The sequence below is a fragment of the Cavia porcellus genome, unplaced genomic scaffold, assembly GCF_034190915.1.
Source record: "Cavia porcellus strain 051 isolate PalLab524CR breed Dunkin Hartley unplaced genomic scaffold, mCavPor4.1 scaffold_30, whole genome shotgun sequence".
Lineage (NCBI taxonomy): Eukaryota > Metazoa > Chordata > Mammalia > Rodentia > Caviidae > Cavia > Cavia porcellus.
Window position 1 is genome coordinate 6126759 of NW_026947513.1, and position 23332 is coordinate 6150090.

At 36.9% G+C, this 23332-nt stretch overlaps 1 protein-coding gene across 3 annotated transcripts in view; it reads right to left on the bottom strand.

Annotated features, from left to right (window-relative positions):
* Ppargc1a (PPARG coactivator 1 alpha) overlaps positions 1 to 23332 on the bottom strand; it is a 615371-nt gene that overhangs the window by 12620 nt on the left and 579419 nt on the right. For all 3 annotated transcript variants that reach the window (XM_063240656.1, XM_063240655.1, XM_003467408.5), the window contains 5 exons: positions 19852 to 19897; positions 19669 to 19742; positions 7343 to 8258; positions 6710 to 6814; positions 6437 to 6557 (listed from right to left, as the gene is read on the bottom strand). In XM_063240656.1, coding sequence (XP_063096726.1) covers positions 6437 to 6557; positions 6710 to 6814; positions 7343 to 8258; positions 19669 to 19742; positions 19852 to 19897 — 1262 coding nt within the window. The remainder of the gene's footprint in view (positions 1 to 6436; positions 6558 to 6709; positions 6815 to 7342; positions 8259 to 19668; positions 19743 to 19851; positions 19898 to 23332) is intronic.

The following is a 23332-nucleotide window of genomic DNA, read 5'->3' on the forward strand; positions in this document are numbered from 1 at the left end:
TGGATTTTTTTTAACGAGGCTTTTAGGAAAGTTACTACTGTATAGAGGCAAGGGAGAGGAAAATGGAGTAGAGAAAGAAATTGAGCCATAGCAAAGAAATTGTTCAGCTACCATTATGGGAATACGCACAGCCTATGTACCCAAGGAAATTTGAAGTGAAAGCTAAAATTGACCATATGTACACCCATATGCAGACATATTGGGATGTGTTATATAAAGTTGTATTCAACAATGATCCCACACAAAAAAGAGATTAGCTAGAGGACCTTTTCAGAACAAATACTGATACATTCTGCAGTACTAAGAAAACACAATAGAGAGAGAGAAGAAATCAAAGGATTGTCCTACAGTTGCTTAAATTATCTTTCAGTCTACCATCTCTTTTTATAAAGCACAGGAAGGGGGCCATGTCTTGTTACCTTACAAAGAACAGAGATTGAATGCATGATGAAATTCTCATTTGAGAAAATTATTGAAGTGTTTTGTTTTCCAAGTGCTAAAAATGAAAATAGAAGGCATCTGAAGTTCTAGAAGGGAAAGACAAAAAGCTTTCCAAGATTGGCCAAGATGTCTTGCAAAGAACCAATTCTTTTTAACATGTTGCAGTTGCATTAGACAGATGAATAGATTTCATATCTTTAAAAAACCTTAACATTTGCAGCCAATTTTTCAAGACATTAATTTCTAAACAGGAGATGAAAGGGAAAGAAATCAAAATGCTTAATAATATTGCCAACTTCTTAAAGGCTTGAAGGAACTTGAAACCTTTGGAAAAAGCTCCTTGAAAAATGATTTTTAGACCAGTTTTCACTATTGAGGGGGATGGAACATTCATCAAATAACTTTTAGCTTCAATTTTCACAAAAGCTAGTTTGCTGATAGGTTGGATAATAAAATTGAAGATTTATGTAGTATTAACAGCTACAGTAAATCCTCATTATACCAAAACACAGGAGATAAATAAGGGGGAAGAAACCTCAGTGAATCAACTGACTTTGCACTACCAAAATCTTTATCTAAAAGAACATAGAGCCTCCAGTTAGCTGGGGAAAACAAACAATGGTTGTTTCTCATCAAATAATAAGCTACTTTTAGCAAAAGGCTTTGATTAAGAAAAGACAGAAAGCAGTAGGGAGATTAACATTTAATGAACTTTACATAGGCCAAGTACTACGTTCGATGATTTTTAGTGGATTATCACACTAAAATGTGCTATTATGCGATGTACCAACAAAGAAGAGCTTGGTATAAATTTTGGTTCCCAGAAATTTTATGCTGCATTAATAAGTCAGAATAATATGAAAACTCTTTATTCTGTGCTAAGTAAGCTATATGTCAACCTTGACAGTGAAAGATTTGTATTAATTTCCATATTAGTAGCAATGTTACTTCCTCAAAAATTCTCAAGACAGGCTGGTAGCATAGCTTCATAGAAAAGCATATGCTCAGTGTGCACAAGGCTCTGGGTTCAATCATCACAAGAAAAAAAAATGATCCAACATACTCTGAATATCCTGGACAATAGATGGTACCACTAGACAGTCTTACGTTAACAGAAAAAGGAAGGGTTAGATGAGTACGGGGAGATAGGAATGGACAGAAACACCAAAATTCTAAAAGATGCTTCAAAAGTATTTTTTCCTCCTTGCTCTTCATATTGATTAAGCTCAATTCAGGAGACATTCAATAAGTGTCTGCTACTAGGGGAAATTCTTAAGGAACAAACAAATTTATAGCGTTCAGTTTTACAAAGTTACCCACAGGTAAGTATGACCCAGGAATCTTCCTGCTTAGCTGCTAAGGCTAATGTTAATAAATTCCGACTAGTCTACTTAGAGGGAACACACAGGGAAAAGCCAAGATGCAAGGTAATATACTGGCAAGTCAGAAGCATGAAAGCCATAGCTTGAAAATATGATTTCCTTTTAAAAAGCTCTGTACACATCCACCATTCCATCACTGTAATAACGGCACTAAATCTGTGTCTGTCATCTGCAAAACTTTTCTCGTGTTGAGTTTTATTTCTCTGTCTCTGTCCTTCTGCCTGTCATGGTCTCTCTCTGCTGTTTCACTCTCTCTCTCTGTCTGTCTCCCCTCCTTTATCCCCTTCCCTTTTCATTCCACTTCCCGTCTTCCTCTCTGTCTAGCAACAAGAACACTAAACATAAGATCTGTCCTTTTCATGTAATTCAAAGTATCCACTGCCATATATAACTATAGGGATGATGCTGCTCACTGATCTCTAGAACTTATTCATCTTGCCATGAAGCTGAAAATTTCCAAATACTCAATTTAAAATCCTTATATAACCTATACTCACCCACATGAAATATTTCTTTTAAGAGTTCTGAATACCCCAGCAATACAAAAAGAAAAGCTTGAATAGAAAACTGATTTGGCTAATTTATTGTTTCCAAAAGAATAACTGAAAAATCATGTAACTTTTGGTTTCATTTAGAAGCAGCACAGCAGCAGCAGCGATAATATACTGCTCATGGCTCCTGGCTGCATACTGACCAGCAAAGAAGAACAATGAAATGGCATCGTCACTGCCCGTGCACATCTGGGTTTGGTTTTAAGCACTGAGCCATATAATAATGTCTGAATTTGTCCTTTAAATTAACATCCCATTATCATGTTTTCTGGCAGGAAACTGTGCAGATTGCAAATGGAGTTGGACTTAAAATTCAACAAGGAACTAAAGCAGTGACAGTTTCAACACTGAGTACTGAATTCTGCAGAGTCCTGTTGTAATCTGAGTTATTTCAAGTTTCAAGACAGAGCAAATTAGTTTTTAAGAAAAAGGTTTGTATGAAAATAGTGTTGAAACAATGGTGATATTCTATCATAATCTATGATGTTTTTAGTAACTACTAATTATTAATATTCTTTTAGCTTTCTGATTTGGTATGCTCACATTAGGGGTCTATTAAGACTTCTAGATACCAAAACAATGAAATACTGATAGACTTCCTATACTCCTTTTCTCTTATAAAACTCAAATAAATACAACAGAACCCATAAAACATATAGAAAAGTCTAATTTTGTCAAATATGAATGATTATATCATAAATGCTTTTTAAGACATTTTCTTGTGGACTCTTGAAATTCCTAAGTATGGGGCTGCTGGATCAATAGTTAATCTAACATCACATTCAAAATATTTTAACTGTAATAAACTTCTTGTTGCTCACTTCACAGCTGTCTCAAAAACTGAATGAAAGTACCCACCCAGTCTACTACAGTGGTATGTGCTAGTTCCCTTAGCTGTTTTAGAATGAATTTTTAAACAAATTTAGTCAATAAGTTAAAAAAAATCATTGCATGCATCTCTTTGCTTAAGTCCACAAAAATATCTTTTGCCCATGCAATATGGTGCTAGAAAACAGACCATTTGGAGAAAGGAATTTAATCAAAAGTCCTCCTATGGCTTAAATTCATTAAACAGTTTCAGTCTGTCTTTAAAGTAGATTTCAAAGTCCTTAGCATGAGAGAGTACCCTTAAGAATAAGCCTTCCACTCACCACTCTTGACTTATTTCTTAACCTTCCTCCTGCCTTAGGGTTGTAGTGAAATACACAGTAGTCTCCCAATACATTGAACTATGTTCCTGAAACAAGCTGTCTAGCTTTTGCCTAAAACAGAAATATTGAGTAAAATTATAATACAACATATATAATTTTAAAATTCCTAAGAGCCATATTTAAATAAGTAAAACAAAAACTGAAAATTTAATACTAATGTAATTTATTTAGCTCAATTTATCTCAAATATCACATCAAATTGATTCATATAAAAATACTAACTACATACCTTTCACTATTTTTTATACCAAGTTTTAAAACCTCAGTCACAGACTGTTATCTTAACTCTATGTAACCAAACTAGCCATGTGGTTAATGGTTACAATATGAGACACTGCCAGTGTGAAAAATCTTTGCTCTGCCTGCCTTTTCAGCGCTGATGATTCTTAGCCTCACTGGGGATGCCCTTCTCATGCACAGGCCCAGAGGCCTGTCCATTTGCACCACAGTGCTAGAGATGGACCCACTGACAGTCCAGATTTCACACTGCATTGCATCTTTATACATCTTTATCTATCAGTACACTCAAGGCTCTCTGAACCTGGAAACCAGGCCTTACCTAATCTTAGATGCCAATCACCTGACAAATGTGTATCACAGAAAGAGTTAGGAGTTTTCATTTGTGTTAAGTGACCAGGAAGGAAATGGTTCAAAGGAAAGTCCTGGTTCTTTACTGAGAGCTTAGTATCCATCTATCACTGTGTTAGTAAACAGTCTGTGGCTTAAATTGTTTAGAACTGAATTTAAAAACCAAAGCCTAAAGCAATCCCCAAGGATAAAATACTTACCGGTCCTTAGTTAATGTATAAAAATATAACATAAGCCACATTGACATTAGTATTACTAAAAGTTTTCCTTTCAAGAAAAGTGATAAAGATTGTCCTTCTCAAAGAGTTAACTAAAGAATTAGTCAATATTTGAAACTCAAGAAGAAGGCAGAGTGGTATTTACTGGTGGCCTCAAGAACACTTTTGGGTCACCTAGACCAATGACCCCATCTGGGCCATTCAGAAAGAGCCAAAGTAACAAGACGTCTCCTTTCCTTTCTTTACCATGGCACTAAATTACCATTTGGAGCAAAAAAACCCAAACACGTGTCATTTATTTACATTATCACAATTAAAGAGTTAACCTAGCTTGGTTAGAATTGTGTTCTTTTGCTGAAATGAGCAAATGTATGATGAAACTATTCATTTCTGTCCTTAATGTCTTATTTGGGAGGGGATCAAGAATTTTATAACATATGAATTTGCAAATATTTAAATAATTTCTTATATACCTGCTTAACATGCTTTCCTTTTGTAATAATTAGCAATAGTGTGCCATTTTAAGAAGCTTGGTAAACTATGTAGCATTATATAAATGTGAGTTATAATTATTGAATAGACCACTAAATGCAGCAATATTAGAAAAATTGAATTTTTAATTTTCATCAATCCTTGTGTCATTTAACTAAATATTAACAATACAGCTCATTTGAAATTGAGAAAAATGAGGAAATTGTTGTAATTTGCACAAAGGCCTTTGATTCAGTCTTAGAGAAAATTAAGTGGCACCAAACATTCCAGAACTTCAACGGAGCCATTCAGTTACATCTCCCTTCTTTTTCCTTTGAGTGCCTGTGATTAACAAACCACTAATTTAACCTTTTTCCTCCAGCTGGTAACATAGCTAATGCATGATTTTTTACTCCATTAGTCAGCTGCTTTTCAAAATTTTGTTGATGTTGGTGTGTTTCTTTAAAGGCACTATAGATATCCACTCTTTATAGTGAAAAAATAATTTCCCTAAGGCTCAAGTTAGCTCATATGCCAGTTATGGAAAATGCTACATTTTACTGAACTGACACTTAGCATCTAGCATAGATAGACAGCAGGTGCAATGAACCAAAGAAATGCCATATCTGATTGATTAGCCCTGGCTCCCTGGAGCGCCATATTGAGCAAGGCCCTAAGGCTCCATGAGACGGAGAAGGGCAGAGTTCTGTGATTGATTACGAATGTCTACTATGGGCCTGTACTGAATGTTGACAGCATCTCATTGTTGTCACCCAAGGTCTAGTTGGATAAGCAGCAGTGGGGAGCTGGGTTAAAGTCTACTTATTAGCGCTAAAAAGAGTATCGACTTTTAAAGAACAAACAAGTTCCATACAACTGGATCTTTACACAGAAAGATCAGCACTGTCTATATGTCAAGTGATCATAACACCCCGGAGTAAATGGTATTACAGTCAATAATGAGTTACTGAGAAGTAACTCCTAAGAAATGCAGATGCGTCACCGCCTACATAGGTGTTGACTCCATCATCAGTAAGAAATGGTGACTTTCTTAGCAAATCTTCCTCTACGACCTACTTTAAATTTAAATCTAACAGAAACCCGGACTCTTCATGGACAACACAATCCCCAAGTCTGTCAAAAAGATGAAAGCTGAAACCAAACAGCAGTATCTCCTCCTCATCCAGCCAGAAAAACAAGCAACCAGAAGTGGAGCAAAACTCGCCCTCTGTCCAGAGAAAACCATTATCCAGCTGAATAAATCTGTATTCTCTTCATTTTTCAAAGCAAGACTTGGAAACAGTAATGAACTTCAAAATGCAACTATAATCAGAAATGCACTGACTTAACATTTTTTTCCAATAAACTGTGTTCAGAGGGACTGAAAACTCATTGATATTTTAAAGTCAAAAGGCTGAATATTGCCTATTTTAACAAAGCCTTAGCTTTAGTTTATTTTCTAATCTACCAAAAAAAAAAAAAAAAAAAAAAAGAAGAAGAAAGAAATAGAAAAAGCACACAGAAAAAATAAAATAACCCTCCTTTAAAGAGAAAGTGAGCTCCGTGCTGCTTACAATTGCTTTCTGCCTCTGTCTCTCCCTCTGTTTGGCCCTTTCTGATTCCCGCTTCTCATATTCTTTCCGGTATTCTTCCCTCTTCAGCCTTTCGTGCTGATACGCCTCGTAGCTGTCATACCTGAGAAACACGACTTCATCATTAAATCAGCCACCTCCATTTGTACAAGCAAAATAAATCAGAAGTTGGGGAGGAAAGAAGGGATTTAGATGCTCTCTTGTCATCTAAAGGAAAGGGTACAAGGAGCCAGAGGCAAAGGAGAGGCTCATTACCTGGGCCTACGGCTGTAGGGCGATCTTGAACGTGATCTCACATACAAAGGCGAGTTTCGGTGCATGCGATGTCTGTAGAAGCTTGATTCATAGTAGTAGCAGGATCTGAGAGAGAAGACAAAACCAAATGGACATTCACAACTGCCACTTACTCTGGGTTTATCAGCACTACTGGACACCTTCCGGGATACTCTACTACATAAACTGGCTTTCCCTTCCTAGCTGCTAGTGAGATTTTCCGGAGACAGTTTGTGATCAGCAAGTCAGCTCCGCGCCCGAAAGTGATGTGTTCTCTCTGCATGTCTCTTATTGATGTTAACAGCTAACTCCAGGTCTTGTACACTGTCAGCTTTATCTTGCAGGGATCTCAACTATCCTGGTGCAAGGCAGCTCTACAGGTAATGGAAAAATTTAGACGAGCAAGTTTCTTACAAATTGCTCTTTTTGATCTAACTAGTTCAAGGCACTGTGATCAAGGCTGAGTCACTTAAGATAACTGGGAGAGAAAGGAATGCACAGTGCCTGTTAGCTCTGGCTGTACAGTGGTAAATGTGGGTTGGCTATGAGTTTGAATACTTTCTTTGAGTTTCGGGGAAACACCTTAGGCACTGAGTTGGTTTTGCCAGGGGTTACCTTGAAGAAGATCTACTGCCTGGGGACCTTGACCTTGATCTGGAATATGGCGATCGGGAACACGACCTGTGCCGAGAAAAGGACCTTGAACGAGAGCGCATCCTTTGGGGTCTTTGAGAAAATAAGGATTTGGATGACGACACAGAATCTCTACACGGAGAGTTAAAGGAAGAGCAGGAAGGCGACACATCAAACAATGAGTAGGATTGCGTGCCATCCCAAGGGTAGCTCAGTTTATCACTTTCATCTTCGCTGTCATCAAACAGGCCATTCATGGCTAGTCCTGAATTTATAAACATAGGTAGTTTGGAGAATTGTTCATTACTGAAATCACTGTCCCTCAATTCACTGGTCTTGTCTGATTCATCATCAAAAACAGCTTGACTGGGATGACCGAAGTGCTTGTTCAGCTCGGCTCGGATTTCCTGGTCCTGGAGCTGTTTTCTGGTGCTGCAAGGAGAAGGCTGCTTGTTGGCCTCCAAAGTCTCTCTCAGGTAGCACTGGTCTGAATCTGTGGAAGAACAAATCTGCCCCTGCCAGGCAGAAGAGGCATCTTTATAGTCTAGTTGTCTAGAGTCTTGGAGCTCTTGTGAAATATTAATAATTATTTCCGTTTTGGAATTAATGGACTGACAATAGTCATGGTCACCAAACAGCCGTAGGCTGGGCCGCTTAGTCTTTCTCTCCTCTTGTCCACTTCCGAGCACCGAGGACTTGCTGAGTTGTGCATACAGCTCGGATTGCTCGGGCCCCTTCTTGGTGGAGTTATTAACTGGGACACCAGAAGACTCACTGTGCCGGGGCTTCTTTGATGGCGGTGGCACCACAGTCTTGCAGGAGGACTTCAGCTTTGGAGAAGCCCTGAAAGGGTTATCCTGGTTGGCTTTATGAGGAGGAGTTGTAGGTGGAGTTAGGCCTAAAGTTAAAAAAAAAGGGGGGGGGGAGAAAAAAGAAATAGAGATAATGTTCTTAAATGACGAGACACATTTCCTAACTTTTCCGAGATTGCAGACAAGGATCAAAACTGGTTGAAGAAGAAGAACACTAAATTCATGACAAGCCCTGAAAAGCTGATTCATTCACTAGGCCTCTGTCACCAATGAAAGATGGATGGACAATGCCAGGTAGCAGCACGAGCTGTGATTATTTTGTATTTCAAACAATAAAGCTAACAAATTCTGTTTCCTAGAAGACCTGGCTGTGTTACAGTGGACTTGCTGGTCTACGTGTTGTTAATTCTAGAATTTTCAAGGGTTTTGCATAAGCTGTCTGATGGAAAATTGGCACAATAGGGCCTAGGAATCGGAGTGGTCTTGGTGGCATTTGTTTGTTAAGAAGCTTGCAGAGGAGGCAAGCAACCTTGGGCTTTTCGTTCAATCAAGAAAATCTAAACTTGGAGCCAATGAATTAAGCATTTAGGGGAAAAAATAATGGAATGACAGTAAATGTTTAGTGGTTTGGGGAATGACCCAGGAATTATCAAAATAAGTTCAGGAAAATCTGACAGCCAGGGCAATGCATGGAACTAGATTCACTCCACAACTTATGCCAGTGATTCTTTGTCTCTACAGTTCATTAACTTAGTACACCATGGCTAATGTAGGTATAATACATTCTCGTAAGCATAACTAATACATTGTGTCTAAAATATGGTTCTGCTACAGAAACCTAAGTGAACAGCAACAGTAAATATCGCCACGCCACTGGACCATTTTATTTAGAGCACAGAAGTGCGGGTGATGAGACGGAAGGACTGAAATGAGTCCAAGCTTAGGCAACTAATTAAATAAGGGAGGAATAAAGGGAGAAAGAGGAACACCTGCCAGTCCTTGCCTTTCCTACTTTGCCACAGAAGGGCAGAACATTCCACCAGAAGCCAAGGTAGGAGAGTCTGGGAAGCACAGTTGTTACCTCTAAATTTTATCCCATCACACCAAGGAAGGCTCCGGAGTCCAGGGCGCTTTGAAGAAGGGCAGACTGGAGTTCAAATGACTTTATGCTTACAAGGGAACATTTTAGTTTACAACACACTTTCTATTTAGGAAGACGGTGAACACTATTCAGCAAAAAGAGCTTCAAGTCTGCTAACAAGCCTGGGGTTAGACTTAAGGCAACTATGGATTTCAAGGGGGAAAAAAAAATCCTACTTTACTGGCAAAAAATGATATCAAGAACCAAGTAGGTCACGGGAAGCCACATGAAATTTTGATACAGAAGGAAAGGTGCCGCCCCGCTCTCCTACTTTCATTGCAAGTGGAAGAAATTGATGATTTCCCCAAAACTACATATTTCACCAGTACCATACTTGGTACTTTTTAGTATTCATGATTAATGTTACCTAACTAACAGAAGAAGGGGTATAAAATGCAAAGGGTTTAACTTTGGAATTCTGCCCCAGAAAGTTCAGAAAGAGAAAAGCAAATGCAAAGAAAGCGGGACACTGGTCTTCCTCTATGCACGCCAGAGTCTCAACGGAGCTTGTTTTGGTTAGCAGCCACTCTGGGGTAGCTATCCATATGCTAGCAGCCGTGCGGGGAGGAGGTGACATCTTGTTGGATGAAACACTTGTGCCACTGAGGTGCACTTCCCTTTCCCTGCATCTTTCCCACAGGAATGTTTTTTACTCGATCTATGAAGCTCCTATGCGATACACTATATGGTAATATGGTATGATCAAATTTTCTCTCTCTCTCTCTCTCTCTCTCTCTCTCTCTCTCTCTCTCTCATTTTTCCTTCTATACTTTCCTTCTATTCATACACACTGACTCCTATCACAGGCTGCCTTCAATTACCAACACAGAAAATTTAAAGATACTGGTTCCCAGGAAAAAGGTGGTGAGTTCCCAATTACTTCTCATGGGAAGATAAGATAATTAATAAATAATGACAAATAGGGTCTATTTGGTGAACAAATACCAGTCAAATATACCAAATGATGTAGCCCTTGAATTGCAGGAAAAGGTATTCAGCATTCTCACACTCAACTGCATAAATCTTTTCATGACCATTCCAGTTTAGAGTGATTTTTATTCCTTCCAATAATTTACTGTTAGGCACAGTCACTTCATGTAGTCCACACACTGCTGCACATTCTTGCTTATCTCTTTTTAAATGTGAATCCTATCTTGTCTCTCCAAATGGATCATGAGCTCTTAGTGGGATTTCGCTGTGACTTATTTCTTCCAATTTTGTTTCACTGCTTGTTTTTACTTTTATTTTTCTTGCTTCTCCTTTCATAGTGGATCTCACATCTCAGCTGCCCAAGATCTACTTAGATAGCTGGGCAAACATTTTCAAAGACCTGGCCCACAGACACATATGGAAAACCATCATCTCATGCCTGTTGGACTCCCCCAAATACACCTGTTTTGACTGCCATGCCAGTTTTATAAAAATAAATCTTAAACCTCCATCAGAAACACCAAATTAGGCCACTATCAGAGAAAGATGAGTTCCAAAATTAGCTCTGCTATCTAAGGATTTTAAATATAGAAATTCTTTTTAGTCTTGAAAATTCAAAACCCTTATCCTAGTACCTAAGCTTATTATTGCTTAAATAACTGGTTCTCAAACTACTCTTGGAAGTGACCACATGCTGATTGTACTTTTTTGGCATTAAAACAAAGCATTTTCCCCTCCATCACAAATTATATGGCCTGGGATGGCTGAGCAGATAGTCCCAAAACACCTTCTCTGTACTGGACGGTATGGTACATCAGAGACTGATATTTCACTCCCAAGGACTTCATGGTTCACTTTTATCAAGTCTTTCAAATTTAAAATAATTGTATGTTTATTTGCAAATTTGCTTATTTTCTATGGAAATACTCAAAGACTCAAATTGTACTGTAAGTGAAAATTATCAGACCTATAAATTTCAACTGGGATCACTTATTGAACAACCTATGTATCATTTGCTTACTGGATACTTTGAGAGTCAAAGGTAGGTGGATAGGAGAAAGTAATTTGGATAATTTTCTGAACTTTGTATTCTTTTCCCAAACATCTTTAATCCAAAAATATCAGTGCAAGCCTGAGAAATCTCACTAATGACAAGATTTCGTACCACTGCATGCTTAACTAAAAATCTATCTCCAGACATAGTTGAGACACAAGGCAAAACAAAACGAAAGTGTGGAGTATTATTTTCCTCTTAACATAGTGTCAAACTTTTTAAGAGCACCTGACGGAACAACGAATGCCTTTCTGCCCCAGAATTAGCTGTGTTTCTCTAACCTCACCTCCTGTACCCACAATCTCTTCCCCCATGGGAGCAAGGAGGTCAACACTCAATTCCTTAATGGCGCCACCTTTGCTCATCTTCCCGCTAATCGCCAGACTCTCAATTTCATGCCACAAGCCTAAATCAACAGAGCTAATGCCTCCCATAACCTCCGGATTATTTCCTGCGTGTTGATTTTCTGGGGAATGTGTACATTTTGGTGTTGACAGTACAAGGTATATTCCGTGCTCTCTCTTGAACTTAGCAGGTTTTGACAGATTTATGTGAGGACAGATGGCCATTACAGGCTGAAGGCTGACAAGAGGCAGTTCAGAGCATTGTTAACACACTTGCACAAACTCTCAGCAGCGCAGCTCTGTGCAGAATGTAATTCAGACTATAGCTTTTTTATTGCTGCCTATTTTCTTTTGTCAAAAGAGCCTGCTGTGCAGAGCAACAAATGGCTGCTATTACCCAGAATGTAATGGGTGTCAGACAAATCACGTAACACAAACAATCAAGAGTATGTAGGTCATATTTCAACAAAGCACAACCTTAGCAATATTTATGATTACTGCATTGAAATGTGCTCTATAATAAACAAGTACCTCTACATCACTCACACTTATGCACTTCTGCACAGCAAATCCAGGAGAAGTGGCACACACTCTACAGTCATCTTTTTAAACAGCCCTTTTATTAAAAAAAGTCAGAGACAAGTTTTGTTTTGTTTTTCATTACGTGCTGTAAAGTGATTTTCTTGGAGGAGTTCTCTTTGGGGTTTGTTTAATTGAATGACTCTGATGGATGCTGAAGATCCTGCTCTAGTTCTTCTGTTCCGCTATCCATGCAACAACTTCAGCAGGATGGTTTTCCTCCTTGTATTACAGTTTATGACATTTACAGAATTTACTGCTAACTTTGTGACTTTTTTTGAGTTTATTTAACAGTGGAATTTTGCTTTTGTTACACACCAATTCAAATAATTAAGGAAAAACATTGACATTTATAATTTGCTTAAAAAACTTACTAAGATGAGAAGACTGGGCAAGAGAGGGATGCTACTTGTCCTTCTCACATATTTTGGGCTTCAAGGACCTGGAGTGGGTGCCAGGAGTGTGTAGGGAAGACTGATAATCAGAGGGTGCCACTGGCACCTCCATGCCAGCTGTTCAAGTATCTAGTTAATAAAGGTTCCTCTGTACCCTCTGTGGCCCATCCCCACATTCCTAGGACTTGCTGAGCTTTGCAAGATGCAGAGGGTCCCCCAAAACTCCACAGGTACTCTGGCTGGTATCCATCACTGTCACTAGGAATACTTTGCCTTTACTCCATTGACTGTTTCTTATATCACTCCTGATTGTTGGGACGCGTGCTTATCTTACACTAAAGCTTCAGAATGTTTCTAGGCCACGGGCCTAACTTGCCTACCCTTTCTAATGGAATGTGAAGACAGTGTTAATTGGCTCTTATACACCTTTCCACAGAGCTGGTGCTGGGCACTGCCATTACAGATGTTGCTGACAGGGGAAAGGATATGGATTTGACATCCTTGGCTTAAAGGATAGTACTCAAACCAGAATGGTATAATATCCTTTCCACAACAGAAAACCGAGGATGAAAGGAATGATCATTACAGACACTGGAATTAAGAATAATGAGATTGGTCCCACAGCGTCAGTGCAGGCATGTAATCCCAGAACTCTGGGAGGCCGAAGTGGCAGATCCCTGTGTTATCAAGACCCTGTCCTAAAAGCAGAAACCAAAAATCAGGAGTGTTGCTCAGGAGGCAGTGTAGTGTGAAGGCTCAGAATTCAAAGCTCTGTACTGTAAGCAACAACAACAAAAAAAACAAGGGTCTGGAGATTTAGCTCAGTGGCATAAGCACCTGCCTTGCAAGCAGGCAGTCGTGAGTTTGATCCCCAGTACCGATAAAAAAAAAAGAAAAAGAAAACAAAAAAGAAGAAGAAAAAAATGAGACTGAAAACAAACAGTGAAAAAAATAGACATAATTGAAACATGAAAGAAAGTCCTGACAATCAGTATCCCCCAACACTGGAAGAGGCTGCAAAGAAAATTTGTTGGGTCTTCCTTTCTTGGTTACTTCCTGGCCAGGAATGGATGATATGTCCTTTCAAAATCACGTTCTAGTTCTCTGATGCTCTAGTTTTTCCTTTTAAAGCTTCCAACTGCCACTTGTATTTTGCCCTGCTCTATTTTGTCTAAGATATGCCACATATAAAACAAACACATACTAAAAAGATGCATCGAATTTATGACTTTTGTTAGAAATCCAAAGACACAATGCAAAAAAACTACCAAAAAGAAGTTATTAATTAATAAGTGTGCTTTGACTGATTGCTGATTTAAATAATGAGAAAACACTGAGATAATATCAAATGACATCTGCAACATGATTAAAGTCATATAGAAAAATATTTACCAATAGGAGAAGAATTGCTAAGCCCCAGTTGTGTCAGGATGGTGAGATGCCAATTATTTGATTCTTCTTTGTTTCCTTAAGCACTTGTAAGATAGCTGTATTGCTTTTTAAATGTTTAAAGTAAAAACAATTGATGTATACATACATATGAAATTTGGGGGACAGTCACTAAATTCCTTCATGCTGTGTGGTTAGAACCATCACCTTGTTGAACTTATGTTACTTTGTCATTTCCATTACTGAAACAACAACAACAAATATAAAAACAGGAGCACTCTGAAAAATCTCCATATGCAATAGATTTAAATGCCTTCTGCCAAAAGAGCATTCTTTTCCCTCTCATCTTGCTTTACTAACAGCTATTTTGAAATCAAATTAGTTTTTACACCTGTAAAAGACAAGATTTTTTTTTTTTATCAGCCAAAATGAGCTAGTTTAGGACAATCACAAAGAAGTCAGACCAGCTGGCAATACCTAATAAAGCAAGCTTCCTATCTCATCCCTCCTGTCTCCCAAAGACACTGCAGATGGGGCAGAGATGTTATTCTGGAGGTCTCAGAATTTTGTTGACTCCTTACATTTCTTCTTAAATGTGTGGAAAATTTCACTAAAATTTGTGAGAGTAAAGAAGAAGAAGATGTTGCCCTGGGCAACAGCTTGATTCTCTTCCTCTGCTTCAAACAAACAGATTAAGTATGTCTTGTAGAACAAGCATCAACAAATCAACAGTATGAATGCTGTTTCCACCCTCTCCACTCCCTGCTGCACCTATGGCAGACATCACTAATTGATCACGACATTCCCACTGAGCAGAGGCTTGGCCTTAGAATCTTTCTCAGTACAATGCTCCTGGCAGCCAATACCAATCAATGACACTTGGCAAGTGAAATGAAACCTATTTAACATAACAGATGTCAACTACTGTCTTTATAGTCAGGCTTTAGGAAACAGACATACTCTCTAGTCAGACAGATGTTTGCTGAACCCAGAGTCCACACAAAACTAATGACAATATAAAACTTTTTTCTCATTAACAAAAGCAAAATTTTCTCAGGAAATAAGAAGAAAAAGTAATATAAGTAAAATGCCAATTATGGGGTGATTAATCACCAAAATTTTCAGTAAGAGAAGTAGTTGTTGGGAGAATACGAGACAGCTCTATCTTGTGTTTTGATTTGCTGAACCCAATAGCTACGCCAAAAAGAGTATTGTAGATATGGTCTCTCCATTTTTTTTCAGATTTGCAGGAGAGGCACCACAAAAATGTAAGAAATAACTCCATATATGAGAATACCAGAGTACGTAGCAGCAAAATCAATACTAGGGAATTGATGAAAATAATCAAAAGCTAAAAAGCTGTGAAGCAAGATACAATGGCCTTGGAGGATAAAGTTAACTGAGAACCAGTCATTAGATAGTCAGCATTTCTTGCACACTTGTACAATATGTTGGCAATCATATTATAGCTCACTTGATCCTCAGAGTGACTTAGAGAAATGCAAATATTGTTATAATGATCCTTAAGTCTTAGAAATGTTGAGTAAATTTCTCAAAGCTAGATGAGGATAAACTTATATTTTGAACTTGGTTTGCCAGTCACAGAAACAAGGTATTACACAGCTTCACTAAGATACGCTATCTACCCTTCAAAAGTCCTAAGAGTATATTTTCATTTGGAGCTTTGCTGCTTATAAAGTGCTTTAATTCAGTATGAATAACATACATTTACCATGTTGTATGTAAAAGTTGTGGATTATCGGCAATACTGTATGTTAGTTTGCATTTATTCCTCTGCCAGGCAGTAATTTCATTTGTTAGTTACAAATAAAACCTCAGATTTAAGAAAACTAAGGTAAAGAAAAAAATCAAGGATATAGAGAAAGAGACTTAGAAATTAGAAGAGTAAGGAAGGATGGAGTATGTGGTCCATCCTGTGTCCCTTATTGATTTAATTATCCATGCCAAGATCTTCTCATTTGAGCATCTTTTTGGTTTCCTGACTTACTGTTCCTCTTCTTACATAAATATATCTTTTCTGATTTCCCCTCCTAAGTATCAAAATCAAGTGTATTTTTCTTCCTTAAGTCTTCCAAAGGCAGATTAGTCTATAGAGTTCAATTTCCTAAAAACTCCTTTCCATGAATCACCTATTTATTCACTAGGATAAAGGTATCACTTTCATGTTTCTTTCAGTCTGTTTTTCAAAGTCTTTAACATTGAAGCTATATTACTGTCTTCCCTCTGAGGACTCTTCTCCCTTAGTGATTCTCCTGAGGTACAATCACTGTTTGTCACAACTTCTACTATCAAACAATATATATTACTGAATACGTTTAGAGGAGATGAAGACTATAGATACCATACATTCCAGAATGTCCATTAAAAAATAATGTTTCACCCCTATCTCCTCCTTAAACTATCCTCAAAGTAGGTCCCAAACTTCACCTATTAGACTCCTGTAACATTCTCCTAGCTCCTTTTCAACTATTTTTTTCCTGTAGCTCTAAGTTATTCCTATGAGGTAATGCAATTTAGTTGTACCTCATCTCTGCAGGTTACCCCATCTTGCACAATAAACCAAAGCACTCTCTATGCCCATCTTTTTGGATTCAAAATAGATACATGGTATTTTTTTCTTTTCATACTACTTATTAATGTGTTCTTTTCCCAATAGATTATAAGCAGATATCTTAAATATGAAAACATTTATTTGTACCAGCTATGGCCAACCACTATGTTCCCTGTGCTACAGACTAATCTCTATGTTTTACACTCTCTGTACACAATCCAAGACCTAAAGCATTGCCAGCCAAGAGCAAGTATTAAAATTTTTTGATAAAATTTTAATGTATCCAATAATCTTTCAATAGTACTAAAAATAAAAGATTTTAGTAAGATAAATATTGATTTACTGATGGATGTAAAACAAGAGTAGAAAGTTTTATAGATTAGTGTTAACAAATGGTTCTTCATAAATCTCTACTTGCTTTTCAATATAGTAGGCTGCTAAACTGTCAAACTTAAAAAATAAATTATTTAAAATTAAATATATGGGCTGAAGATATGGCTCAATGACAGAGCACTTGCCTACCATATACCAGGACCTGGGCTTTTATCAAGCACCACCAAAATAAGGAAAATAGTAAATAAATAAATGCCAATCAGAAGAATGTTCAAACTTGTCACAAGAGAAAATAAAAATAAATGTTTCTTTATAATACTATTATCAACACAAGAACTACAAATTAAATAGTATAAACATGTTTATAAATTACAGAAACATTTTTAAAATGGAGATAACCATGTTATCAAAGATACATAGGAGAAAAATGGACATGTAATGCTAATAGCACTATAAATAAACCTTTTTTAGAGAGTATTATCTCATCATATATACCAGAAACCCATAGATATTTATACCTTTATTTTTGGTATCAACAACTATTAGGAACCTACAAGATAAGACAATAAATGAATAAAGATTTCCATCACAATGCCAATTCAAAATAAAACATTATAAAACAATCTAGGCATATCACAATAAGAATATGAGTAAATAAATTTTGGTATTCTCCATCAAACTAATACTACATAGTACTCTGAAAGCTAAAGGAGAGTTTGAGATGACATGAAATTCCTTATTAAAATGTTAATTGAAAAATTGAAGTAAAAATTTATATATGTTCTCACACTTAGGATAATCACAGATATTTGAAAATATAGGTAAAACAATGCTATGAATATTTTTATATATTAAAAATAGGAATAATTTTAACTAGCTTTTATTTTTCACACTTTTGTAATAAAATTACAATATTTATAATCAGAAAAAATTATTTTTATTTTTATTGAATGGGAAACTTGGCATTGTAACACACAATGTAAGTTGTCTCCCATTCTTAAAATGAACTCAAGCCCAGAATATTCTGAACATTCTGCTGCAAGATACTTTTTTTGGCTCAACCGTTAGCAAGAGGCACAGTGGTATATTTTCCCAAACCAGTTAATGTTCATTGCAACTGTTTTTGATGGTCTATAAGATGGCAAAATTCCATGGAAATGAATGAAATATGACTATGAAAATTTCTTTATAAAAATAGAGTAAAGGTAAGTTGCTGAAAGAACTATTGTCACATTCTGTGTGGTGGGTAATATTGCAAAACATTGGAGGAAATCACAGAAATGCAGGGAGGCTTAGCATTAAGACTGACATACGAATGTTTTTAATTCTCTTCCTTATAAAACAAGAAACAAAAAGGAGATACCATCTATCATGTATTATTAGTATGATTTGTGCAAAAAAAGACGAATGATTTCCCAGAAACCACACTTAAAATGAAGGCAAAAGACTCTATCTCCCACCAAAACTGTGATATTCAAGTGTATATTTACACATATTAATTCAAAGGAAAATGATAAATTTTGTATGCTGGAACCAAGTTTTTAAATCCACTAATTAGTAGTACTTCCTGGTCAGATAGGAAAGCTTCTATTGCATTTGTAAGTTCATACATAGAGATATTTGTGTGTACATACATGTGTGAGGGAGTCTGCATACACACTATTTATATACCTTGAAGTGAACTACTCTACTGCTTGACCAAATCATGCAATCATGCAGTAGACTTTTCCTAAGGAGCTAATTTAGCAAACTCAAAATGTGAAATTAAACTTAGTGGCAGTGACCATGCTGCATGTAAGCACCACAGTTCTGGTTGAAAGCATCTTTGTCTAACTTACTATTCCTTTATTCTTATGAGGGATGGACAGAAATAAGGAATGTCTTGCACAGATTGCTTGAGATTGACTCTCTTCCTGGGGTTCAAGTACCGAAACCTAAAGTACTTAGTACAAAAGTACCGTTTACAACCAATTCAGAAGTTTTCGAAGGAACTCTTCAATTCGTCCAACTTTCTCATGTTAAGCTAAAGGAGTTCAAAAGTCCCAACAGATGAAGGAAATTACTCTTGTTCACAAACATATAAGAGCATATTTGTTTTGATGTATGGAAATATGTTCAGTTTTCTCCCTTGTTGGAAAGATAAAAGTAGTGATATATGTAGGGCAGCATTATTCTCTTAAGCATGGCGGAGAGTACGAACATATTTCAAGTGAAGTATGGATAATCAGCAAATGTGAATGCTAACATTTGTCCTTTGCTTTGTAGCTCAGTGATTTCATGCAAGACACTTTATACCTCGAAACTTCGTTTCCTCATTTTAAAAATTAAAAAAACAACCAACATGCTCATGAGGCTGCAGTGAAATTAACCAAAACCACTTACAAGCTCGGTAATTTATTGAGTGAGACTTAAAAAAATGTTCATTTATTCCCTGACAAGTTTTGATTTTAACCCAAAATAGGGTTCTGTGAGGATCCAAAGGGAAAAAATGTATCAGAAAGTCTGGCCCAGATCTGACAAACAATAAATATCTTCTCTAAAAAGTACTTTTAACTCAGTACTTTTTAAATAAGCAACTAAAAGTATTTAGAGATAATTTCTTACTCAGTGATGTTGGTTTTCTTTGTCTATTCAAGTGATCACACACCTTCTGTTATCTAAAATATATTTACACACATATGTGCATGCACACACACACACACACACACACACACACACACACACACACACACAAGTTCTGAGTGACTTTTAAGGCTTACCTGCAGTTCCAGAGAGTTCCACACTTAAGGTTCGTTCAATAGTCTTGTTCTCAAATGGGGAACCCTTGGGGTCACTGGAAGATATGGCACATTTATAAAAACAAACTGAAATGGAGTTGCTGTAGCCAAATGTACTAGAACCCCCTTCCCTTCCTGAAAATGGTTACATTTCTTAATACTTACTTTGGTGACTCTGGGGTCAGAGGAAGAGATAAAGTTGTTGGTTTGGCTAAAGGGAAAAAAAAGAAACTAATTATGAAATATTGAGTGGTCTTTCTACTATAGTCAAATTGGAAACAGGATCAGAAAACCGGAAGACTAAACTAAGGAAATCCCTAAGTACTGGATCAAAGTCAAATAATAGTCGGTTATGCTAAAAGAAATTCCAAACAACATTTGCACCAGTAAACTATCATTCAAAAATGCATACAAAAACAGAATTCTTCCAAAAATGCACCATCCTGTTAAGGATACAAAATTTGCATCACACCATCAGAGAAAAATAATGTTTTCTGTTTTAATTTGGAATACAGTACACGGTTTGTTTAGACAAGAAAACAGCTGAGTAACTACAAGGCAACAGAACGCTATGAATATTCAGTTGATTTTACTCCTCAAATGTATAATTTTATATCTAGCCCCGAGAATAGGTTATTTCTGTGAGGCCAAAGCTCAAGCATTAACCATTGTATTCACTGAAAATTAATGGAGAGATTGCAGTAAATTGCGGGCATTGACCCAGATGGTTAAATGGCATTCAAGTCCTTAAATCTGCCAGACAACTAAAGGAAGATACAAAGTTTATCAGCTGAGCTATCTATAGACTTGTAGAAAGAGCACATTACTTCCTAAGCCTTCCTTAAGTCCCCCATCCGATAGGAGATATAGTCCAATAATGAAGGGAGAATCAGTCTTCTCACTCCAGTATTTCAATTCCTTGTGGTCAAACTTGCAAATGCAAGATTGAACATTAAAAAGAGAGAAAATGATGGCAAACATACTTAAGTTATACCTCCACATAGTGTATGGATACAGGGATATGTTTATCCACAGATATATAGGTATGTAGGTTTATGTCAATCTCTTTCTCACTAAATAACTACTTTCAGAAGCTCAAAAGATAATTATTTATGTAATAAAAGTTACAGAGTTGAAACCAAAAGGGTCTTTAAAATAAACTCTCTAATTTTATGGACAAAGAAATGAGACCTAAAGATGCCAAATGTTGTTTGTGGGGCCATAAAACTTGTTACTTAGAGAGTTGGCCAACATAATGCTTCCTTTCTCCCATTACCAAATGAAATTGTATTCAACAGACTTTAAAGTAAATTAATCATCCTCAATAATTAAGGTCTTCTGAAACGTGAAAATATTATTTATGTCCAAATTAGCCTGAAATTAGATACTTTACTTGGATAAATACTATTTACATATTTAATCTGTAGGTTTAGATTTAGTTTTTAAACAATTGAATGGTATATCATCTATCCAATGTGCATCTAAAAATACAAGGCTCACGCTGTCTCCTACAAATTAGGTCCATCGATTAATTAGCTTTCACAGATATACAGATAAATGAGCTGAATTTTTATTCATTTTTAACAATGTCTAATTTAATGAGCCTTTCAAAAGGAATGCATTTATGGAAGAACCTTATCCCCTTTTATGATGCTCAACTAATAATTAGAATAATTCATAAAGGTTCTATAAAAATGTAACTAAGTATAATATCACACAATAAATGTACACTGAAAATAAAAAAGCTAAATAATCAGGCATGGTGGTGTACACCTATAATTTAAGCACTCTATGTGGCTGAGGCAGGATTACAAATTTAAGTCCAGCCTGGGCAATTTAGCAATTTCTAAGACCCTGGATCAAATTTTTTTTAAAAAATTTGAAAAGGACTGGGGCTGTGTCTCAGTGCAAAGGCCTTGAGTTCAACCTGCAGAATTGTAAAAAAGGATGGAATGAAGAAAACAAGAAAGAAAGAAAGAAAGAAAGAAAGAAAGAAAGAAAGAAAGTCGGAAAATAAAAGTCCAGTTTTCAACATATAGGGCAAGCTCTCTGAAAAGCAGAAAGACAACACCCAAAATACAGGTAAGACCAAGAGTGAGGGGAGAAGAGGAATCAGTAGCAGCAATATTTGGCACCAACGGCATCAAAGACAAAGAGGAATGAGAGTCGTGGGAAGGATGAAGCCCTCAAATCACATTCAGAGCTTAATCTGAACTAACTCAGGCTCACACAGGATTCCTCTGGAAGAACACTGACTTGGGGTACTGGGAACGTAAGGACCACTATTCCTAGAGCTGGTTGTCCAAGCACTGCTGGGATCCTCGAGGGCAGAAATGCATCTCTTTTACCAGATCATGTCAATTTTAGATAAATATATTAGGAAATGAATAATTAAACAAATGTAAAAACAACATACACCAAAAATATCCTAAGGAATTGAAAAGTATGTGACCTCACAATATTACAGAAAGCACAAATGAAATTCAATGAGAACAAATTACAGCACTCTAAGGAAGGAAACTTTAGAACATTACCCTTGTCCCTATCATCTCTGTTTATGTAATTTCTATTTTTTGATTTTGAATAATAACTTATACAATCTGTGTTGGACACTTATTGGTTATGAATAACCTGCCATGTTTCCTTTCTTTGGGGCCTTTAATTACTACCGAGTATTTTTTCCTTTAATCAACCAGCTGTTCTAGGATAAGCTTTTTATGTCTTGCCTTAGATATAAACCTTCAAAAAAATTCACATGTAGCTGCTCTTGCTTAGAGACTGTATCCTCCAGGGGGTTATTTAATTTTTTCACCACCATGAGCTACAAAAGCTTAGAGTAGTATTTAGTGATAAGTAGACTTTTAGAAAACCTCAAAATCCAAAAGGGACACTCCCTCCCCCAAGAAAATATGGAAATCTAGCCCATGTGGTGATGGGCTGAGTCCCCTGATCACAGTGTTGTGCATCTCAGGACTTTAGGTTTAGCTACAGAAAATGAATACACGGCTCCCAAGGGAGGTGAAGAAAAGCCTCGTGATTTCCAGAGCAAGGCCAGTAAGCTGCCCTTTACCTGAAACCTTCAATTCCGTGATCCCCTCAGCATGAGGCACCTCAACTCTCAAAAGCTATACCAGTTTTCATTTAGAAGCTAATATGAGCAAAGACAATTCGGCCCATTTTGCTAAATATGGTCTCCCCAGCTGACAGAACGAGATGGACGGTGAATTTGACATATTCACCAGGGAAAACCTAATTGAGGACCAATTTAGAATATTCAAGGAAAGTTCCCCCAATTCTATGCTAAGGGTGAGAGACTAACGAGGGAGAGGTATTCAAAACACTGGGAAAGAAAATATTTATTAAAAGCAGCAGCAACAACAGCATACCTGTATGAAATAATCATGGTTCAAAAGAGGGGTCGGGGGCTACCACTCTGCACCTAGAAGGAGCAGTTGGAGAAACAAAGGGAAGAAAAAAGTGGCTGTTTATAATTGCTATTTTAGAATACACCTCTTTCCACCACAACATTAGGTAGAAAGCGGAAGCTGGTATACTTTAAAGCAACAGTTACCTTCAACAAGCCCTTTTGGGGCCTCTTAGATTACACATTTTCAGGGAGAAGAGCCAAAGAAAAAGAAATGAAAAG